Source organism: Grus americana, chromosome 1, assembly GCF_028858705.1.
Source record: "Grus americana isolate bGruAme1 chromosome 1, bGruAme1.mat, whole genome shotgun sequence".
Classification (NCBI taxonomy): domain Eukaryota; kingdom Metazoa; phylum Chordata; class Aves; order Gruiformes; family Gruidae; genus Grus; species Grus americana.
The window spans coordinates 84395307-84411053 of record NC_072852.1 but is presented as its reverse complement, the minus strand read 5'-3'; the positions used below and the strand labels follow the sequence as shown (position 1 = coordinate 84411053).

At 45.0% G+C, this 15747-nt stretch overlaps 1 protein-coding gene across 1 annotated transcript; it reads left to right on the top strand.

Annotated features, from left to right (window-relative positions):
• Positions 1-14998: 14998 nt before the first annotated feature.
• LOC129213730 (histone H2A-beta, sperm-like) lies at positions 14999-15508 on the top strand. Its single transcript, XM_054844338.1, has one exon. The coding sequence runs from the start codon at positions 15002-15004 to the stop codon at positions 15506-15508; it is 507 nt and encodes a 168-aa protein (XP_054700313.1). The 5' UTR covers positions 14999-15001.
• The last annotated feature ends 239 nt before the right edge of the window (positions 15509-15747 follow it).

The following is a 15747-nucleotide window of genomic DNA, read 5'->3' as shown; positions in this document are numbered from 1 at the left end:
GACATTTCACTAGAGAGAGGATGTCAAAGACGTGAACAGAGCTTAAAAGTATGTTACATTATTTGAAAACTGTGTAAACTTATAATTCAGGTCCTTTCCTAAGAGGAAAAGATGAGCAGAAGCACCGATGGCCCAGTCTCTCTCTATTCACTGGTGTAAATCTTAGGAATTTATTAGCACTCCTAGCTGCTGAGTTGCTAAAAATAAGGCTACAATGCAAAAAGAAAAAAAAAGTTTCCTTAAATTAACAGAAAAATGCTTTGAAGCATAATTTGTATTCAGTGTTCCTAGAGAATCCTCACATGTAACTGCATAACTGAATCAAGGGAGGCCTTACACTGGAAGCCATGTCTCTAGAGGTAGCTTACCACTAAGTACGAGCTTTATTTTTTTGTAGCTGAGAAACACCTCAGAAAGACATTTGCAGCAATAGCTAAAATAAGATAATAAGTCTAGGTGTGGCCCAAGTCTGCATTTTATTGTATGCATCTTTATTTTCAGTAGAAGAATTTAAATTGTATAAACAAGACCCAAACCCTTCACTTTGTTAGATTAGTAATTGCTCTAATTTTCAGTGTGCCTGAATCTGATAGGGACAAATCATCTCTCAGTCAAAGCAGTGAATACAGTTTGATCAGTGCTGAAAGCAAATGCTTCAGGCGACTGAAGAGAAGGAAAACCTGAAGATCCCTAGAACTGGGCTATGTCATCTTCCAGTCTACAACCAGTCTACCTGGGAATTGGTACTGCTGTGGAAAAGGAGGCTACTGAATTTAGACTCCCTCTGGCAACAGTCAGACATGAAACGACATCCTGAAACTGAAGGAATAAACCCTTGTCACCACAGAGACACCAGCCACTATGTGGTTTCCCCATGCTTCTGTGAATGTCAGATGTATATGCATGATGATCCTGGATTACACTGTTGTGTTGCAGCCTTTTGACCCTTGTTCAGGCTGCATAGGAGGAAATAAAAATAGCAGTTCCTAAGGGAACACACGAACGAGTCCTGCCACATAACTCAGGACTCTCCTGCACAGAGGGGAACGAGGCCCTCCAATCACAGCCCAAAGCAGAGCTGGTATGGAGATGATGCTGCAGCCATAGGATCTTCCCCTGGGTCTCTCGGACAACAGTGCCAAACCACCCTTACGAGATGTGCAGGAATAGCAGCATTATAAACAATGATTACAGTTTTCATAATCTGGGGATGATTACGCAGTAATTAAGGAGCAATCACGCACAGCTCTTCAAATGACGTCCCTGACTGTCCTGGGACTGCCAGGAATCGGGAGTGGTGGCCATGGGTGTGGCACGAGGCGCACAGACAAGCAGTCAGGAAGCAAAGGGAAACTAAAGGCAAAGCTGTCCCTGGATAGATGTTCCTGCATCATCAAATAGAGCAGGTCAAATACTGAGAAACGCTGAAGACAATGGCTGATAAGGAGACAAACGGGGAAGTGTTCTGAGGAGAGAGAGTGACTGACGTCACATTGGTGGGGATGACCGTAGGCACATCTCCTGTCAGCAGACTGGAGCAGGCAGCAGGCAACTGATGTCTCAGGGAGACCAAGATCCACCTGAAGACATCCTCAGCAAGACCATGACATCTCCAACCTCCCTACCCTGTGCCTATGGGGAGGCTGGCTTTCCAGGAAGCAGGCAAAGATCTTTGGCCAGAATCAGGGAGAAGCACGTGTTGTACCGTAGCAGTACATGGAGTCATCAGTCTCTCTGTCTACTTCTCTGGTCCTTATTGTCCCCAAAGGGAGCTGTTGGGGTACGGGGAGTCACCAGACTTGACGTCAGTGCTGGTCTTCCATGTCTGGCTGAGGAGAGCCGAGGGGACAGAGCCCCATGAGGTCCCAGAAGGAGTGGCCAGGTGGGCAGACTCCCCAGGGGGCCCTGGGCCAGCTGCCATGACTGCTACTGCAGGGAAGTGCCCAGTGGGACCACCAAAAATTTGAGTACATTGTATTTTGCAAGGTAATTGGAGTGGCCAGGTCACTGAAGAGAGCCAAGGAGAGGGTTTGCAGGGTGGGCACCAGCTGATGAAATGAAAGTTCAGAAAGTTCCTCCTGCTGTGAGGAGATCTAAAATTGCTCTTGTGACCCGCTAGCCAAATCAGCATGAAAACCCAGAGGTGCTGCTAGCAAAGTTACAATGCACCTTTCTGGCATCAGTGGGCAAGCAGTGTGTCATGCCCAACATGAAAATGCTCTGTAAAATCATGGCATGGGAAGCTGAGCCAAGGAGTAATTAAGATTTGGTTTCGTCTATGCTAGGGAGGGAGCTAGGGAGCATTTCAGTGAAAAAGGGTAGATCTGAGAACTAAGCAGACCAAAATTTCCAAAGCTGTGAGTCGGGTAGGAAGCATCACCCCTCAGATAATTTACACATTTTTCTCATTATTTGATGCACTTTATCTTAAATGTCTCTGGCAGCATATTCAGGCTCTCACAAGACATCCCAGATGTCAGCTACTCTCTGGCAAATGCAGCCATTCACTAATTCATAGTCCTGCACTAAATTCTGCTAGCAAGATAAAAGCATGTCTTTATTAGAAAACCCAAAAGTGATGTGTAAGCTTGTCTCTACTGCAGTCTACTGAAATTAATAAACTTCACTGAGTCAGGTAATTCATCTTTCCATGCGTACATTTCTTCCTAAAGCCTTGCTCTGTACTGTTGGGCCTGCTTAAAAGCACATTTGGTCTTTTTTGGAACAGGATGGTTCCTCTGCTTTCACTTTTCACAGGTGCAGATTGCTCCCAGCGAATGAGTTTTTTCAGGCTGATGCTGACTTGGAATTTATATGACATATTCTATAGTGTTCCTCTATGCTGCTGAATTACTGTGGGGTGCATTGAGCAGTGAAGTGAACTATATCACTATGTGCCTTCATAATATGATTTTGGCCCCATGAAAGGGCAAATGTAATATAATAACCAGGCCAATTAATTTCTCTAAAGATTTACAGCACAGCCTCTCTTACTTGCAGCATTTTCAGGGAAGATGGAAAATTCTCTTTTGAACTCAGCAGCTCTCTGTAGTCGCTAAAACGTGCTCTTGACTTCTGTGTTCCAGCCAGCTTGGATTCTGATGTGCTTTCTTAAGGCTGATTCAAAGTGTGTTTTGGGTAAAAGCTGCATCTGTAATCTGTTTCACATGCAGCAAAAAAATGCTGCAAAGATGGTTTCCGAGGGACTTGATACTGAGTTGTATTCTGGAGTTTGATCTCTTCATCCTGCTGGAGAAGGAGAATTTTCATGTCAGTTAGCTGAGCTCTGATTTCTACACATCAAGTCACTGTATCTCTTTTCAACACATGTGGCATTCATTGAGCTCTTCACTTGCAGCTTTAGACAAGTTAGGTTTTGAATAGGACCACATAAAAGTAATTGCCTTTTCAGCTAGTGTCTCTCTAAAATGGAATTGAAAGGTGGGAGAAACAGGGGAAATTGTTTCTGCTGAGTTTGTATTCAGAAAATAAGTTGTATCAGACAGTTCTTAATGCACTGCATTATTGCCAGACTATAATATTTTCCTCTGAGATCCAAAAGGAGATGCCAGCAGGGCAATCTCCAAGTAGTACAGGGGTGGCCCAGTTCTGAGCCCAGTGCTTTTTAGTAGGCTGGGGAGTTGCCTGGTAGGTGTTTCCCTGAGCAGAAAAGAAGACCAATCCTCAGCATTAAAATTTTACAGACTGAAAATTGCTCTTTTTATCTAATAATGATTCTTGAGTGGTAAAGTTCACTGGGATGCACTTTTCTCTGTGTTTTCATGTAAAGGTCTGGTGTGTGATGAAGGCTTTTCAACATTACAGTAGTAAAAAATAATAATTAACATTTTATTTTCCTTCTGCCACCCTTTCACATAACCATGTCTCTACTTGTTATTTTCTTATGCTGTAGAGCTTTGTGGTCTGATGGCCATATTGTAAAATTTTTCTCTTGGATAAAAGGTTGGATAAAAAAAAAAAAGCAAGCAACATTTTTTGGTGTTCCTGCAGTTACATAAGGATCTGTGAACTAGAGAGTAACTGCAACAGGGGTATTGGCCCCATGCTGAGTGCTGTGATCTAGGTGGAAAGGAGGTACACTTTTCAAACACCCAGCTCATTGATCTGGTGTTGGGTTTTAAATTTTCTGTCCTGTTTTAAATTTTGATTTAAATAGCCAGTTTTATAAAACCATTAGTGTTCCATAAAAAAGTGAAAGAGATCTGCTCTGTACACTAATTTTGATGATTGTAGATCTGCTCTACACACTTCAACACCTGTAGTGCTGATGGATTTGGCTTTTCTATATTTGGCATACTTGATTGTCTGCTTTGAAATGTGCAACAGTAATCATCTGAGTTGCCTTTGTCACTGTCTTAAAGTACTAGCATCCAACAAGGACGGCTGTTCCACTGTTCTGCTACTTGCCCTCTGAGAGGAAACAGATTGAAGCCTGAATGATGCTTACTGTCCAGAGCTTGTAGTCTGAGCTGCACTTGTGTTTACATAGCAGGAGAAGTGTAGCTGTGAATATGTGATTCTTCAGCACAGGTGGGTGCATCCAGCATCCAGCTACTAGCTCTGAATGAGAGAGTTTTGTCATTTCATGTGCCTTTAGTCCTTCTGAAAACATGGACTGTATTAAATCAGATTTTGAAAATGGCAATCTCATTTTTTCTTCAAGAGAGGGAGGTAGTTTTGGCAACCAAGTCCCAGTTTTCTCATAAGTGTATGGAAACCATAGTGGTGTAGGTAAACCTGCAGCAGGCCAGCAGCTGCACATCCTCACCTTTACTTCCCTCTAGGTATAGTAGCAGTTTTCCTGCTGCAAATTGCTCCTAACCTATTGGAACTGGGATATGACTGTTGAGGGACATTGACAGAGTCTTCGAGTTTGAATAACTGAGATTTCCTGAGATCCAGGAAATGGAATAACAGGGTGTCTGTGCCAGGCTTGTACATGTCATACCTCTTGTGCAAGTATATTTTGATCCTAGAGATACTACCTCCTCTCTGAGTGACTGATGGAACTGAGTCACAACATGATTTGAAGTTGGGAGCTAAGATATAAGAAAAAATTTCATTTCAGTTGGCTTTTAGTTTTTCAAGCCTGATGACCATAGGCTGCTCTTCTGAAGGCATTCTGGAGTCAAACTTGTCTCGTTCAGGCAGGAATCAAAGTGTTAGATGCAGGCTGATATCTCTGTAAGCTTTGTTGGTCTGCCACATTCATTAGAACACTTATCCAGCACATCCAAAATTTTGTGCATTCAAATACTGTTCTGAAAATAGCTAGTTTTAAGTAAAATCATCTATTCATGCATGGAAGTGAAGGAGGGAGCAGAAATATAGGCTCAAAACCTTTCTTTTTTTCCTGGAGCTACTCTGTACCACATGAGATTAATTAGAAAAGCAGTGTTTTTTACAAAATTTCAATGTAAGAAGTTTCAGATGTCCTCTTGGCCAAAAGCATAAATGGCATCAGTTTCTGAAATGATGGCAAAATAGAATCATAACATCATAGAATCATTTGGGTTGGAAAAGACCTTAAAGATCATCAAGCCCAACCATTAACCTAACACTGCCTAGTCCACCACTAAACCGTGTCCCTAAGCACCACATCTACAGGTCTTTTAAATACCTCCAGGGATGGTGACTCCACCACTTCCCTGGGCAGCCTGTTCCAATGCCTGACAACCCTTTCAGTGAAGAAATTTTTCCTAATATCCAATCTAAACCTCCCCTGGCACTTGAGGCCATTTCCTCTTGTCCTATCCCTTGTTACTTGGGAGAAGAGACTGGAACACCTGGCTATGACCTCCTTTCAGGTAGTTGTAGAGAGCGATAGGTTCTCCCCTCAGCTTCTAAATCTAACTGGATGAGGAAGGACATAACAAGGTTGAAGAGATGAGGGACTATTTGTCTGTTACAACTAGAAACTATGACTAAGAAACCTCTTTTTCCTTTGCTCATCCTTCAAGATGAAAAGATTATTCTGAAGAAAGAGACTGCTTGTTTTTATCCCAGGGCCAAGCCACTGTCAGAACAATAATGGGGCTTGCAGGAGCAGCATGTGCCAGGCACTTTTTGAGATCAGACTAACTGGAGTTGTGGTCTTGGTGCTACGTGAATGGAGAAGTTCATTAATACTGACTTTGGTCTACTATTATTGATCTTCTCTCTTCCTCCACTGCCCTTAAGACAAAAGGAAAATATTTTCTAGTTTTCCCAAGCTCTGGATATTCATCCTATTTGAAAATCAGATCATTAATTTAAAGAGAAAAATAAGCATATATGTGGCAATAATCTAGCAACTTTTTCAGTTTTAAGATTCTGGCAGACTTTTAACAAGGAAATTTGTAAGTGACATGGATTTCTTTGTAATTGGAGTTGAGCTTCTCTGTCATTTCAGTCTAGCTTTCTGAATGTAACTGAAAATCTTGGCAGGGGACATGCACGTACTTCCCCCATCTGAAGCAGCTGTTCTCAGGAAGTATTGAAACAGAGCTGGGCTTGTCCTGCCCTGGATTGCTCCAAGGCCTTTCTTGGCAGTCAAATGCTGAGTGCTGCCAATGGTGCAGGCTGGGTTTGCAGTCTGAGCTGAACAGGAAGGAGTAAAGGTATCAGGGGCACTTGGGTGCTGCAGACAAATCAAACGGACCTGACTTGTAGTATTACTGGGGGCTGAGTAATTTGGAAAGCTGACCAAGTTACCTTGCCCCTGAATTTTGGAGGCTGATTCTGGGCTTTGATGCTGCTCTTTCCATTTTCAGCTGAAAAAAAGACACATTTTTGCCAGCTAGTTCAGCTGAAAAAAGCCAGATCTTTGCAAGAAGGAATGTGCATATATGTGTGTGATAGTGCATGTTTTACACCAACTGGGATTAGCTAGAATCATGGTTTTAAATAAAGCAAAATAAAACCCAGTAGAGGTTACATGCTAACAGTTTTTAACCTTGTTTTCAGAGGTGGAAAAAGCTCATTTGAACTTGATGCAAAATTCCCTTTCTATTGCAAGTATTCAAGCCTCACTGTGTCTGTGTAAGTATGCACATAGGCATCTGCCCTCTAATATCTTTTCAATTTTAATGGAGATAGTGAAAACCTCTGAAAGATTAATGAACTTTCTTATTTCCGTCCCCAAATACTGTGTGCTTCCTGGGATCTGCAATAAGATTGCGCCATTTACAATTCAGAATTTTCTGTAAGACTATTCTTATACAGCGGGCACAGACATGCTCAGTACTGAAACAGAAGGCGAAGACTTACAGAGTGCAGGTAGCTTTGGAAGGGAGGGAAAAGATATTATCCCAAAGGGAATGATACTTTGTTATTCCTTGAGTATTCTGTTTTTCTTGAAAACATGAATTCATACTTCCAAATGTACACCCGTGTTTGTTCAGTGGTTTGCTTTATAACAGCACGTTGTTCTTTTGTGGCTGCTTGTTCCAGCTATATTTGCATAGCTAAATGTTTGCTGTGCCCCAGACATAAACTTTCCTCTCCTATCACATTATTGTAGCCCTAAAGAATCAAAGTGTTTCTAGTGAAATGAAACCTAGGGTAGGAAGTTACACAGAATTTCTGAGAGCACTGTGGTCAGAACTGTCCTGGTGTCCTCCTCCTGTGTCAGCAGGTGTATTTGCATATGCCCTGCAGTTAGCCAGACAGAGCAATCTGGGGTAGAATGAAGTCTTGTTCTAGTTCTAGGTTGGATCAGCACCCAGTTCATTTTGTAGCTTTGTAAATGTTTGTAGTGGCACAGGAAGGGCAGCAGCAACTGCTTTTAGTGGCTTAACCTGGTCATGGAATGGCAGCCATCATGTGTGGGCCCCCAGTGGAAATTTGGTTGATGAGACTAAGCACCTTTTTATATGTATGTCCACTTTCCAACCCTTGACTCTTGGGTTATGCATTGGGGAGATTTTTCCAACACACAACAGATGACTTAACACCTGTTTTGAAGAAGTCTGTTAAGTGTAACAACCAATTCCAGGTGACTTGATATTTTGGTGGGACAATATCATGATCCAATTTCAGGATCTACATTTCGTCCACTGAACTATTAGACACATCATCTGCACTGCCCTATGTAGGAGGAAGGCAACACAGAGTCTGAGGCCATGTTTTCTCTCAAACAGAAGAAATTATAGAAAGTAACACTAACATACACAATATTATCTGGTGTCCTTCCCTTTCTTCCTCCACAGCTGGAATAGACCAGGGAATTTATTCTCCCACAGTTTTCAATACTTTGCAGTGCCTTTATGGATAGGTCTTGTGCTATTTTCACACAGAAGATGATTGCATAGTCAAGTAAACCTTTACTTCTAGGAGATGTTTTCTGGTTTTACATTTGTGTTTCCTTGACTTTGTATCTTTCTGAACCTTTCTGTTGCATGGAACTTTGGACACTGAGGCACAGAAGCATGGAGGAGAAAATAGGTAAAATGAAGGGAGTAAAGATGGAAGCAGTAACTTATTCTCAGTTCTCTTCCAGAGAGAATCCACTTTAATTTATAAACATGCATAATGGTGAGTAGCCTTTTTAAATGAAAGCCTTTGTAATGGTGTAGGATAAAATGGAAAAGGAAAGAAAACAGGAGAAACTTATGGGGTAGAAGTTGTGCTTTAAGTTTTTATGCTAGTTTCCTAGATGTGAAAAAACAAATACTATGTTCTCTGTAATGTCTTTTGTAGGAAGGCTCAATGCAAATCCTTCTGAAGGAGAAGGTGATTTTTATTTTAAACAAAACTGATTTTGCTCATGCTCCTTCTGCCATGGATTTCACTTACTCATTCTCTCATATTCGCAAATGCCAAGACATGTATGTATATCCAAGTAATCTCGGAAGGAATAATAGTGCCACAGGGGAGAGGTGTCAGCAGCTGCTGAGTCCTCATCATGTCTCTAGAGGTTCTTTTTGATTGGCAATAATTAGTAGTCATTATTAACTGAATTTCCATTTTGCGTCTTCCATGAGTAGAGATTTACTGAGATCTTTTTCCTGACTATCCTCTCTTGCCCCTTGCAAAGCTGAGGAAAAATTGCTGGGTCTTAGTGTTCTTTATTTTCCTACTTGAGTATTTTATGGCTTCAAGCCTGTTTTTCTGTTCCTTGTCGCCTTATCTTTATGGCTTTAAATTGCTGTTCTTCTTGTTCTCTGGTTATTTGAATGACAACATCCTGCACCAATTAAGGCATACCGTGTCTTTATCTCTTGCTCCACTCTTTATTCAGATGCCTCTTTATACATGTTTCTGTTCAGATGCCATTTATTCCAAACTCAAGGTTTCTGTTACAACAATGGGCAGTTTAATGCAGTATTTGCCTCAGAAAAATACAGAAGGCACACATGGATAGCTTTTTATTCCTGTGGATGCCAACTATAGAAAGCTCATATTCAGAGGATCTGCAAGCAAATGTGTAACATACTTGAAAAGTAGTGTTTACTGAAATGGGTATGTCAGTGATAAAAGGAGGACGAGGGAAAATGTGGGTCCCCTCCAGAATGAAACGGGTGACCTGGTTACCCAGGATATGGAGAAGGCTGCGGTACTCAATGACGTCTTTGCCTCAGTCTTCACTGGGAAATGCTTGAGCCACACTGCCCAGGTCACAGAAGGCAGGGACTGGGAGAGTGCCGAACCACCCACTGTAGGAGAAGATCAGGTTCGAGAATGTCTAAGGAACCTGAAGGTGCACAAGTCCACGGGACCTGATGAGATGCATCCGCGGGTCTTGAGGGAACTGGTGGATGAAGTGGCCAGGCCACTCTCCATCATATTTGAGAAGTCCTGGCAGTCTGGTGAAGTTCCCACCGACTGGAAGAAGGGGAACATAACCCCCATTTTTAAGAAGGATAAAAAGGAAGACCCAGGGAACTACAGGCCAGTCAGTCTCACCTCTGTGCCTGGCAAGATTATGGAGCAGACCCTCCTGGAGACTATGCTCAGGCACATGGAACATAAGGAGGTGATTGGTGACAGCCAACATGGCTTCACTAGGGGCAAATCGTGCCTGACAGACTTGGTGGCCTTCTATGATGGGGTGACAGCATCAGTGGATAAGGGAAGGGCAGCTGGCGTCATCTACCTAGACTTGTGCAAGGCATTTGACACTATCCCGCACAACATCCTTGTCTCTGAATTGGAGAGACATGGATTTGATGGATGGACCACTCGGTGGATAAGGAATTGGCTGGATGGTCACACTCAAAAGAGTTGTGATCAACGGCTCAATGTCCAAATGGAGAATGGTGACGAGTGGCATTCCTCAGGGGTCGGTACTGGGACCGGCAGTGTTCAACATCTTTGTCAGCGACATGGACAATGGGATCGAGTGCGCCCTCAGCAAGTTTGCTGACGACACCAAGCTGTGTGGTGTGGTCGACACTCTGGAGGGAAGGGATGCCATCCAGAGGGACCTTGACAGGCTGGAGAGGTGGGCCCGTGCAAACCGCATGAAGTTCAGCAAGGCCAAGTGCAAGGTCCTGCATGTGGGTCAGCGCAATCCCAAGTACAGCTACAGGCTGGGCGAGGAATGGATTGAAAACAGCCCCGAGGAGAAGGACTTGGGGGTATTGATTGATGAGAAGCTCAACATGAGCCGGCAGTGTGCGCTTGCAGCCCAGAAAGCCAACCGTGTCCTGGGCTGCATCAAAAGAGGTGTGACCAGCAGGTCGAGGGAGGGGATCCTGCCCCTCTGCTCCGCTCTGGTGAGACCCCACCTGGAGTACTGCATCCAGCTCTGGGGGCCCCAGTACAGGAGAGACATGGAGCTGTTGGAGCAAGTCCAGAGGAGGGCCACAAAGCTGATCAGAGAGATGGAGCACCTCTCCTATGAGGACAGGCTGAGAGAGTTGGGATTGTTCAGCCTGGAGAAGAGAAGGCTCCGGGGAGACCTTAGAGCAGCCTTGCAGTACCTGAAGGGGGCCTACAGGAAAGATGGTGAGGGACTGTTTACAAGGGCATGGAGTGATAGGACAAGGGGTGATGGGTTTAAGCTGAAGGAGGGTTGATTTAGATTAGATGTTAGAAAGAAATTATTTTCTGTGAGAGTGGTGAGGTACTGGAACAGGTTGCCCAGAGAGGCTGTGGATGCCCCCTCCCTGGAAGGGTTCAAGGCCAGGTTGGATGAGGCTTTGGACAACCTGGTCTAGTGGAGGGTGTCCCTGCCCGCAGCAGGGGGGTTGGAACTGGATGATCTTTAAGCTCCCTTCCAACCCAAACCATTCTATGAGTCTATGATTCTATGAAAAATACACTTTTTATGACATAGCAATTAAACCAGCAGGATTTTATACTTTAAAACACATCCTGCAGTTAGCAATTCTTCATTATTTTAAAATTACACTATGTTATAGTATAATAATATAGTAAGTTTAGGATACTAAAGTTTGTTGCTAGAATGTTATCAAACAGAAACTGAATGCAGTATGTAATCTCATATGCTGATTTTTAAACCAATGTAGATTACTGCATAGCTAATAAGGGCAAAATTCTTATTTAGATAAAACCAAGAGTGTATGAAGGATGAAATAGGAATTGCACTTTTAAGATTAGGATTTCCTTTATCCCCGTGTCCTGCTTATAACTGCCTGTAGCACAGACATCAACAAAGTTTGCCTTTGCAGGACAGCAAAACCACCAACAATCTCCTAAAGGAAATGGAGGGACCTGCTGCCACCTTCTGGTCATAGAATCATAGAATCCATTTAGGTTGGAAAAGACCCTCAAGATCACCAAGTCCAACCATTAACCTAGCACTGCCAAGTCCACCACTACACCATGTTCCTAAGCACCACATTTACACGTCTTTTAATTACCTCCAGGGGTGGTGACTCAACCACTTCCCTGGGCAGCCTGTTCCAGTGCTTGATAACTCTTTCAGTGAAGAAATTTTTCCTAATATGCAATCTAAACCTCCCCTGGAGCAACTTGAGGCCGTTTCCTCTTGTCCTGTCATTGTGCCACAAACAGGTAAGGGCACTTTGCTAGCATGAACTGTGACAAGGTTTGTTCCTCAAAACCATTGCTGTGGGCGCTGTCGTCCCATTCATATTTCAGAACACCCTTAATGTTCTCCCCCCATGAGGTCTCTGCAAGGAGATTTTTAACGCAAGGTTTTTTTTCAGAATGAATAGTAAAATGGGATGTCTTAACCCTTGTGCCCCAGATTTGAAGGGATTTCACACTCCCAGATTGGGTGGTTGGGTCCCAGCTTTCTTATACAGAGAAGTAGCACTGTCTCTCTGTTGTGCTTTCTACTTAGAAGCAGCTACTTTTTGATAAACAAGTGAACTCAGTTTTATGTGAGCTGGGGCAAAAGCTAAGCTGCAGACCATTATCTTCCCAACAACTAGAAATTAGTGATACCCGTAATAAACAGGTGACTTCTATGAGCAGAACTACTCAAGAACAGAATTTTAATTTCTGTTGTGGGTTCATAAAAGTATTTGCATATGAAGTCTCCTACAATATTTGGTATTTCACCCAAGGTGAAATCATATGATATCAGGAATGTTGACTATTAATTTTAAAGGTAGATTTCTAGTTTCCAGTATGCTAAAGAAATCTAGGAAAACTTAATCCAATGGCTTTGTAAGATACTGCCACACAAGCATTTATTCTATCAAGAAGTTCCTGCTCTTTGTGAGACGATCATGGATATCAGGAGCCTCAATGTGTGGAGTATATGTAAGGAAAAATGCCATAAAAGTAGCAGGGTTCATAGATATAATGTGGATCTATGACTGCTTACACTGACTGAGGCATTAAAAATCAGATTATATCAATAGTAAGAACTCTGGGGAAATTGGAAAGCAACAAGAATTTACTATCTATACCATAAGCCAAAGAGAAAATTGAATGCATTCCTGCTAGTGGTACAGGCATTGAAAACACTCTATTTCTGAAATGATCTCATGCATGGAGGATATTCGTCTTTCCATCATCCCAGACAGTGGTTCCAAAACTTCATGACTATTCTCAGAACACTAGGAAAGGCACAGCTCTGGGTCCATGAGATGTTGCTCTTATACGAAGCAGCATGATTTACCTCCTCCACACCTCTGCAAGAGCTAACCTGGAAAAAGGAAATCAAGTCCAGCTGCCACCCTTTGACAGGAACAGCCTCTGCCCCTTGCCAGGCTGACACGTACACTTACAAAGGTGTCCCTGAACCAAGGAGTGTAAGAGCAAACAGTGGAAAATTTGAAAAGTGTCCTGGTTTTTGGTTGGGATAGAGTTAATTTTCACAAGAAGCTGGGAGGGAACACAGTCGGGACAGCTGACCCAAACTAGCCAAAGCGGTATTCCATACCATATGATGTCATACTCAGTATATAAGGGGAGCTGGCCGGGGAGGAGGGGTTGCTACTGGCAGATGGGCTGGGCATCAGGTTCCGGGCAGTAAACAAATTGCATTGTGTATCACCTGCTTTGTATATTCTTTTATTAGTACTGTTGTTGTTATTTCCCTCTTCCTCTGCTGTCCTATTAAACTGTCCTTATCCCAAACAACGAGTTTCAGCTTTTTCTTCCAATTCTCCCCATCCCAACATGGTTGGGGCAACCCCTAGTAGCTGGCTGGGGCTAAACCATGACACAAAGGCGTGAGAAAGATGGGGCCAAGGGGAAGACCCAGCTTTACTATTTGAGTTGAAGTGTGAAAACTACTTTGGGCAATGTGAGGAGGAAGTGGACTTCCAAAGTACCTAAATGATATTTTATAAAAAAAATTACTCCTCTGTGCCATCTGGAAAAGTACCTCTATTTCTCTGAACAGCCCAAAAGGCTGAATGTTCAGAAATCAAAAGTAAATGTCTCTAACACATTTATCTTGATGGAAGGTACTTGAAGAGACCTCAGGATACAAATCCAGACAAAGCCCATTGCCTCTGGGGTGAAGTACAGGAGACACGGTGCTGCAAACTGGAATATTCTGCAGTCCTTGAGATGTTTTCAAGGCATTTCTGCTCCACAGCCTTGCCCAGACACACCTGCCCCAGGCACCTGTGTCTGTCTTAACCACAGCAGGCATCGGGGCAGGTTTGGGATTCCTTCTGCCTGGGTCACTCTCCACCCTGCCCTGCCAAACAGGGGGTGGAGAGGGAAGGGAAAGGGAAGGAGCATTGGAAGAGGAAGGCACAGGACAATGTGGGCTTTGGCTGGACAGAAGAGCTGAGACAGCTGAGGCTGTTCAACCCGGAGAAGAAAAGGCTCAGGGGGGTTGCATGGAGAGGTTATGGAGTCTCCATCTGCAGAGCTACTCAAAATCCAATGGGACTCAAGCCTGGGCAATCTGATCTAATTGAACTTGCTTGGAAAAGGGGATGGTCTAGAGGATCTTGAAGGGCTCCTTGTGACTTCAGCAGTTCTGTGGCTCTGGGATCCCATGACATGGGGAAGGGCAAGGGGAAGGAGGTCCTCTCCCCAAGAGTGCAATGTGGGTTTGGGTGGGAGGGCAGAGGCAAGGGCTGAAGGGAGAGATGTTGCAGGGCAGGGCCAGGGAGGAGAAGGCAGAGGAGAGCGCTTGGCCCTGTAGCAGCTCCCCGCCGTGCCAAGCGCTGGGAAAGCTTCTGCCATAGAAAACAGGAGCGGAGGTGGGGAGCAGAGCTGCTCCCTGAGCTCACCCGCAAAGGGTGGAGCCAGCTGGGATGATGTCACAAGCGGGGAGGTGAGGTCGCAGAGGAAGTCCTTTCCTATTGGTCCCCGCCACCCTAGGAGAGCCCTCACCGCCCGCTGCCCAGGTGAGCGAAGGGCCAGAGCCTGCGCAGGAGAGGCCCTGAGCTGAGCCCTTCCACCGAGGGGTCGATCCTGGGAGAGCACGTGGGGACGCCCTGCCCAGGCAAGGCTTGGCCAGGCCCTGGCAAGCCGAGCCTGGAGACAGGAGCCACTAGCGAGGGCCAGCAAGGAACGCAAGGACAGGCGGGCAAGGCAGGCAGGGCAGGGGAAAGGCGCAGCGTGGAGATTCCTGCGTGAGCAAGCTGCGAGCAGCATGTCTGGAGCAGAGGAGGTCTGCACGGTGCCCGAGCAGGAGAGGGAGCCGGAAGCGACAGGTTCTGGGGACCCCTCCGAAGGCAGCGAAGCAAAGGCCAAAAAGAGCCGCTCCTCCCGGGCCTCCCGGGCCGGGCTGCTCTTCTCTGTGAGCCGCGTAGACAGGCAGCTGCGCAGAGGCCGCTTTGCTGAGCGCTTTGGAGCCAGGGCCCCCGTCTATCTGGCTGCGGTGCTGCAGTGGGTGACGCACAAGACCATGGATGTGGCTGGCAAGATTTCCAAGAAGAGCAAGCAGCGGCGCATTTCTCCATCGCACTTGCAGACGGCGGTGCAAAAGAACTCCGTGCTCAAGCAGCTCCTGCGAGTCGGTGTGCCCAGGGGCGGCGGCAGGGCTGTCCCCCAAAGCCAGCGCGTGGCCTCACCCTCCAAAAAGAAGACGACCAAGGGCAAGAAGAGGTGCCCCAGACAAAGGGGTGCACCTGCCCGCGCCACCACTGCTGTCAAGTGAGCAAAAAGCAGAAGCTCTTGCCCCACGCCAGCAAGGCAAGGCAAGGGTTTTCACGTTTGCAGGGCTCTTGCCAGTTCCATATCTATGATGTAAGGGTACAATAAACGTTTTTGCCATGCCATGCGGGACATGGGGCCTTTTGTGCTGTGTGTTGGACTAGCATCTCCTGTCTGGACAAGGGCATGCAGCTGGGCATGGGGACACAGCTCTGCAAAGGGAGGCTGTAGGGCTGCCCCTGC